The following is a 7,664-nucleotide window of genomic DNA, read 5'->3' as shown; positions in this document are numbered from 1 at the left end:
AAGCTGCTAACGCAATCATTGCTATTCTGCAAAACAACAAGGCACAGAAGCAGATGTCTTATTTCCGAGATTTCTCCCCCCAGGATTATTATGATTAAAGATCCTTTCCCCCCACTCCCTGGAGAGGACAAGGGGCTGCTGCTGGAGGATTTTTAATGACTTGGGGAAAGGCTCAAATATCCCCCCATTATGGTAATCCACCCCAGGGGCAAACCACACAAGAATATTATGAATTTATTTTATTTTTCTATCCTTGCAAAGGTAACACTCAGCTCATTAGAATATGAAAACTATACTGTCAAATTTCAGAATTACATGGATGAAGAAAATCACCAAAGTGGCAGCATATCATGTGTGTTATAGTTGTACTGACTATATTGACTATATTAACTATGTTGTGTTAACAACGTATTGTATAACTATATATTGAAAAGGCAAAATGCTGTACCTTATTTCAGAGAAAATCATTATGTTGGCAAACACCAAATTGTACATTGTAGACGGGTCCTAGGAAAAGAAGATTTAATTCATAGTGGACAAGAGGTTAGCTTCTGTTTTCAGCCATGTGCTATTTCAAGAATTAAACATCATGAATAAAACAGGATATAAGAGGAATAGTCTAAAGACGGAAAAGCACATTTTGATTAGGAAAGAGAATTTAAGGCTTAAGTCTTTTTTTTTTTTTAAGGAAAACTGCCTTATTACTATGAGATAAGAAAATTGTTTCCTTCTTTCCTTCCTTGCTTTCTTCTTCTTCTTTTTAACCTTTTTTATTTTGGATATCTGACCTCTAAGCTGAGATGACTGAAAATGCCTCCTCTGGGCATCAACCTTTTTGAAAGACTTTTTCCCCCTCCCTAAGGGCTATTTGTCTCTTGGAGGCATTGTCTACATTACTCACCAAGAGGCAAACATTTGTCCTTGCACTAAATGCTGACACCTCCTGATAAGAGGGAAGCTGCAAAGTAGAAGAATTGAAGGTCAATATGTTGATATTGGTCTCAAGCGCATTGATGTACATTTGTGTATTGGGGAAGGGGAGTGAAGCTTGAGAGTGGGCCAGTGGGGAGGGGTAAATATTTTGTGATGCTGTCTACCTATGGGCTTATAAAGTTTACAGCTGCATTAGGAGGACAAGCATTACCATTAGCATGAAAAGTAGGGCAGACCTCATTTGCAAAAGCTTCTAGCCATACACATAGGGAAATACATAAATGATACACCTTATTGCATTCACCCATTCACACTCCCCTGTTCACGCTAATTGGAAATTTCAATCCATTTCAGAGAAGTAACACAACTATCAATCATTTTCCCTGGCACGAATCTTCCAGGAGGAAGAAAATGGAATACACCTAGCAACAGGGCTCACGCACTAGCCCATGTGTCTTAGATTTAATATCTGATCACTAGCTGGATTGAAGCCAAAAGGTGGTTCACAGATTTGCTGCACATTAGAATCACCTGGGGAACTCTGAGACCTCCATGTGCCCAGGCTCCTCCCTAGACCTACTGAATCAAAATCTCTGGGGCTGGGACCCAGACACCAATGTTTTTCTTAAAAGCTCTTTAGGTAATTAATACGAGCAGCAAAGCTTGAGAACCAGCCCAATAACGGGAACAAACTTATTTCACACAGATAAAGTGGGGCAATTCATATGTTAAAAGAACATGAATATATATATATATTATATTTCTTTTTTTCTCTTTATTCTGTTTGTGTTTCAAATAGGCTTTTTTTTTTTTTTTTTCTTCTGCAAAAAGCGTTATTGTTTCCATTCGGTCCAAGGCTTGGGAGAGGGCTCCAGGGCGGTTACAAAGCTGCCTAGTGGCTGCATAGCGGGGCTTCAGGCAGAAGCTTTGACGCCAGAGGGGCTCCTCAGCGGCCGCTGGACTTCAGAGACTCCTGTTTGGCTCGAGGGTGAGCCTTTTGAAGAGATACTCGCCCAGCACAGCCTGCGGACCAGCCAGCCTGCGGAGGTTGGTCAGGTGGTCGCCCATCTTCTTGATGAGTTTCACCTGCTCCTCCAGGAAGCGGCTCTCCAGGAAGTCACAGAGGTGGGAGTCTGCGCGGCTAGAACCCAGGGCGCGCAGATCCGATAGTGCCTGGTTCAGATTCTTCTCCCTAAGAATGGCAACTTCCACAGCCTACTGGGTTTTACCCCGCTCACCTTGAGAAGGCTTCCACGCATCCTGGAAGAGGGCGCGGCCGCAGCACTGGTTTTGCATTTTCAAGAGACGTTGGGCGCCCTCACACTTCTCCTCAGCCAGTTGGCGAAAAATGTGGCCCCCACTGTCCAGAGTCCCATTGTTGCTGTCGAAATAGAAGCTCAGAGAGAGGTAAGTGTCCACAGATGCATGTTAACAGGAGGTGGACGGCGGTCTCCACCTCGATGGAATAATTCTGACGAACCTGGGAACTCGTGGTTGATCTGTGATAAGGAGCTAAGCTCAGAAAACGGTGTTGGCCTGTCCTGGAGGCTGAGGATAGCTGAGTGGCTGATTCCAAAGGTTGCGACAGGAAGAAAGGTTGGACGGTTGTCGCGGGCTGGAGCAAGGAGCGTCCCTGGGTCTGTTCATTCCAAACACTGTTGAAGCAAAAGACAGATCTGCAGGACTGCCGAGCACACTGCCTCAAATAGGCTTTGATATAAGTGAACAAGAAGTCCAAGCAAGGACAAAACTTACCCTGCCCCCCCCACCAAAATAGCTGGCGATACTAGAATCTAGATCTGGGAAGGGATTCTTCCATTACTTTCTTAACATTCCAAGCCACTAGAGCAGTGGTTCTCAAAGTATGGTCACCTTGTAACCAAGCAGTACCCTATGGGGCCTTCCTAGGACAGACCCATCCCCCATAGCCTCTGCTGTAGTTCCTCTCTGAAGTACTCAGATAATAGTATCTCAGGCATATTTCTTGAGTTTTCAGATGCTAAAAACCACCACCCAATGGAAGAAATGAACTCCTTGATGATCATGAGCACGTAGCCCCCACACCTTCTGGCACCTAAGGATGGATGATGTTACCTGTCCTGTGGCCTCAACATCAACCAATCAGAGGATTGTGCATGAGATGATCACATTCCCTGGGACGTCCCTCCCTCACCTGGCCTTTAAAAATGCTTTGCTGAAATCCTTTGGAGATTTCAGGGTGTTTTGGAACACGGGCCACCCCTCTCCTTGCTCGATCCTGCAATAAACCTTTCTCTGCTCCAGACTCCAACCTTTAGGTTTGTTTGGCCTCACTGTGCTTTAGACACACGAACCTGCATTCGGTAACAACCTGACCAGCTTTACCAGCTTCCCCTGATAATGTGTCATATATTCAAGTTTTAGGGCCCTGTCCCAGCCCTATGGAATCAGCAACTCTGGTGGGGCTCAGTGATCTCTGTTATAACAGGCCCTCCAGATGATTTTTATTCACCTTAAAGTTTGAAAATATCTGCATTGTCAGCTGGCCAAAGCGTCCACCAGCAGGTGAAGGGGAGTGGCGCCTGGAAAAGATAGGGAGTAGCCAAGGCAAGTACAGCAGCATTTGCCGTGGTAGTAATGGAGAATGCCTTTTCTCCACTGGTTGGCACAGACTAGTATCTGGGAGCAGTGGCAGGGTTATTTAGGATGCTTTACATTTCAGTGTAGAGTGACCTCTGTCCTGGTTTGCCAGGGACTTCCCCTGTGTGAGCACTTAAAATCTCATCCTGGCAAACCCCTTAGCCCTGGATTTGAAAAACTTAGGGAATAACATGAAATTTAGGGGAAACATGATCTAGGTTTTGGGCAAGTCACAAGTGCTAATTAAAGCTAAGCAAGTATGGACAACATCTAGCCTTCTTTACCCAGTTGCGGCGGGGCGGGGGGGGCGGTAAATCTGATTGGGTGAAAGGACTTATTGTTGAGAAATCTTTGTAGAAACATCCCCTCCTGCTTAGTCCGCTGGTTCTCAGTTCTGGCTAGACATTGGCATCGTCTGAGGAGATTTAAAATGATTTTATTGGTTTAGGATGCCCAAATGTTGGTGTGAGGGTTTTTAAAAAGTGCTTCAGATGATTCTAATGTGCAGCCAAATTTAGGTGCCACTGCTTAAGCTTTTGAACCGCTGCTACATATTTTCACCTCATCTTCCTATGAGAATATCCAACTGTAGTTGGTTTGTTTTTTTTTCTTTTTCTTTTTTTAACTGTCTTATTATAAGATTTACTGTCTTAAATAAGATTGAATGTACAGAAAATCCTGCTAGTCCATCTGGTATAGCTGGATCCTTAGAATAATATCGTTAAGATATATACCATTTAAGTATTGTGACTGGTCTTTTTAAAATTAACATATGCATTGAATTAGTACCATCTGTTTTGAAGTTGTCATGTTGAGTAACTATACCTCTAATCTGCTGCCATTGCTAAATATCTGGACACCTCTTATTAGGAATTGCTTTTAAACATCTTTAGGGGTTAAAACTAAGATTGCTGTATTATTTGTACTGGGACCACAAAAACCTCACAAAGTTCCCCCGCTGTACCTTCTACCCCCATCTGTAACCCTTGGCAACTTCTAATCTGTTCTCCATCTCCACAGTATTGTTATTTTAAGAATAATATGTAAACATCATCATGAATTACTTAATCTTCGGAGATTGGCTTTAAAAAATTTTTCCCTTGGCATCGTTCCCTTGAAGTTCATTTCAATTTTTGCATATATTAATAATTTGTTCCTTTTTGTTGCTCGGTAGTATTCTATCATAAGATTTTATCACAATTTGTTTCAACATTCATCCATTGAAAGACATTTGGGTAGTTGCCAGTTTTGGGCTGTTAGAAATAAAACTGCTATGAACATTTATGTGTAAGTTTCTGTGGGAACTTAATTAATTTTTGTTTCTTTTGGATAAATGCTCAAGAGTACAATTACTGCGTTGTAGGGTGAATCTAATTTTAGGATTAAAGGAGACTGTCAAGCTGTTTCTCAGAGTGGCTAAACCATTTTATTTTCCCACCAGTGATGTGATATAATTTTTCTATGTACTCGCCAGCATTTGATGTTGTCACTATACTTTAATTTTAGTTATTCTCTGATATCTCATTATGGTTGTAATTTGCATTTCCCCAATGGCTAATAATGTTGAGCATCTTTTCATGTGCTTCTTTGCCATGTGTATATTCTCTTCCATGAAGTGTCTGTTCCTGTCTTCTGCCTATTTTCTAGTTGGATTTTTTTAAAGTTGTTTGGAGAGTTCTTTGTATATTATAGATACAAGTCATTTGTCTCATATGGGATTTTCAAATATGTTTTCCCACTGTGTAATTTGAGTTTTCATCCACTTAAAATGATCTTCTATGAAGCATTTTTAACTCATTTTGATGAGATCCAATTTATCAGTTTTTGCTTTTATTGATCATACTTTCGGCTCAAGTCTAAGAATTATTCACCGAGTTCTAGATGCCAAAGATTTTCTCCTATTTTTTTTTTCTAAAAATGTCCTGCTTTTACATTTAAGATTATGATCCACTTTGATTTAATTTTTGTGTAAGGTGTGGAGGTTTAGGTTAAGGTTCATTTTTTGTTTGTTTGTTTTTGTCGAGGGATGTCCAACTGTTTCAGTACCATTTTTTGAAAAGTCTATTCTTCCTTGATAGCTTTCGCACTGCTGTCAAAAACAAGTTAAATGTATTTATGTCAGTCTATTTCTGGGTTCTCTATTCCATTCCATTGATCTGTGTATCTACCCTCCATCATTACTGCAAAATCTTGAAATTGGGTAGATTAATTCCTCCCATTTTAATCTTCCTTTACAAATTGTTTTAGCTATTCTTCAGCCTCTTCTTACCATATAAATCTTAGAATAAGCTTGTCTATATCCACAAAAACCTTGAGGGTATTTTAAGAGTAATTATGTTAAGCCTCTTAACTTGGGGAGAATTGACATCTTTATTATGTTGTGTTTTCTAATCCATGAACAAGGTATGTCTCCCTAGTTTTGGGGGACTTTTAAATTTTTCTTCATCAGCATTTTGTAATTTTCAGTATAGAGGACCTATAAATGTCTTATTGGGCTTATATTTAAGTATTTATTTAGGTCAGTTGTAAATGGCATCACATATTTTTATTTAAGCTTCTACACATCTGTTATTAATATATAATTTGATAAAATTGTGTTGATCTTGTACTCTAAAACATTTACAAACTAATATTATTTCTCAAGCTTTTTGTGGATTCCTTGGTATTTTCTCCATTTAGATTATCATCTCATCTTCACATACAGACAGTTTTACTTTTCCTTAGGCAATATAATAGGATATATTACTATTCAACATTCAGTAGGCTATATTCCTTCCTATTCAACGTAGTAGGAATAGTTCTTTTATCTTTTAAATAAACGTTTTAAAAATTTAACTTTTAAATTTATGTATTTATTTATTTTTGCTTTATTTTCTTAGTAGAACCTCCATTAATATATTTAATAAAAGTGGTGAGAGCAGTTATCGGTGCCTTGTTTCTGATGTTACAGAGAAAGCATTCAGTCTTTCACAGTGAAATATAATGTCGGTATAGGTTGTTTGTAGATCCTCTTTATGAGTTTCAGTATGTTCCTTTTCTATTCCTAGTTTGCTTGGAGTTTTTTTTTTTCTTCTTTTTTTAAATTTTTTAATTTTATTATTATTTTTTTTACAACTTTATTGGAGTATAATTGCTTCACAATGGTGTGTTAGTTTCTGCTTTATAACAAAGTGAATCATTTATACATATACATCTGTTCCCATATCCCTTCCCTCTTGAGTCTCCCTCCCTCCCACCCTCCCTATCCTATCCCTCCAGGCGGTCACAAAGCACCGAGCTGATCTCCCTGTGCTATGTGGCTGCTTCCCACTAGCTATCTACCTTATGTTTGGTAGTGTATATATGTCCATGCCTCTCTCTTGCTTTGTCACAGCTTACCCTTTCCCCTCCCCATATCCTCAAGTCCATTCACAAGTAGGTCTGTGTCTTTATTCCTGTTTTACCCCTAGGTTCTTCATGACATTTGTTTTTTCTTAAATTCCATATATATGTGTTAGCATACGGTATTTGTCTTTCTCTTTCTGACTTACTTCACTCTGTGTGACAGACTCTAGGTCTATCCACCTCATTACAGATAGCTCAATTTCGTTTCTTTTTATGGCTGAGTAATATTTCATTGTATATATGTGCCAAATCATGAATGGGATTGGATTGTGTCAAATGCTTTCTCTGCATTAATGGATAGGATCACATGACTTTTCCCCCTTAATCTATTGGATATGGTAGATTACATTGTTTGATTTTCAAATATTTAACCAACTTTGCATAACTGGAATAAATACCACCTATCATGGTATATTATTCTTTTTATATATTTCTGGATTTAATTTGCTAATATCTGGCTGAGGATTTTTACAGGCAATTTCATAAAACATATTGGTCTGTAGTTTTCTTCTTTCTATACTATTCCTGTCTGGTTTTGGTATCAAGGTAATACTGGCTTCATAAAATTAATTAGGAACTGTTCCCTCTACTTCTGTTTCTTATCAAATCATGTAAAATTGGTTTTAATTCTTTAAGTCTTGGGTAAAAGTGAAACATTTAAGCCTGAATATTTCTTTTGGGAGTTTTTAAATGAAAAATCAGTGTTTCTAATGGTTACAGGAAAATTG

At 38.9% G+C, this 7,664-nt stretch overlaps 1 protein-coding gene across 1 annotated transcript in view; it reads right to left on the bottom strand.

Annotated features, from left to right (window-relative positions):
• Positions 1–1,896: 1,896 nt before the first annotated feature.
• The window catches only part of LOC132491593 (ferritin light chain-like), a 36,594-nt gene continuing 30,826 nt past the window's right edge, over positions 1,897–7,664 (bottom strand). Inside the window, exons 3-4 of the mRNA XM_060100458.1 lie at positions 2,153–2,314; positions 1,897–2,074 (exon numbers count right to left, since the gene is read on the bottom strand). Of these exons, the coding sequence (XP_059956441.1) occupies positions 1,897–2,074; positions 2,153–2,314 (340 nt within the window). The remainder of the gene's footprint in view (positions 2,075–2,152; positions 2,315–7,664) is intronic.

This window comes from Mesoplodon densirostris, chromosome 6 (genome assembly GCF_025265405.1).
Source record: "Mesoplodon densirostris isolate mMesDen1 chromosome 6, mMesDen1 primary haplotype, whole genome shotgun sequence".
Taxonomy (NCBI): domain Eukaryota; kingdom Metazoa; phylum Chordata; class Mammalia; order Artiodactyla; family Ziphiidae; genus Mesoplodon; species Mesoplodon densirostris.
This window is presented reverse-complemented; position numbering and strand designations above follow the sequence as displayed.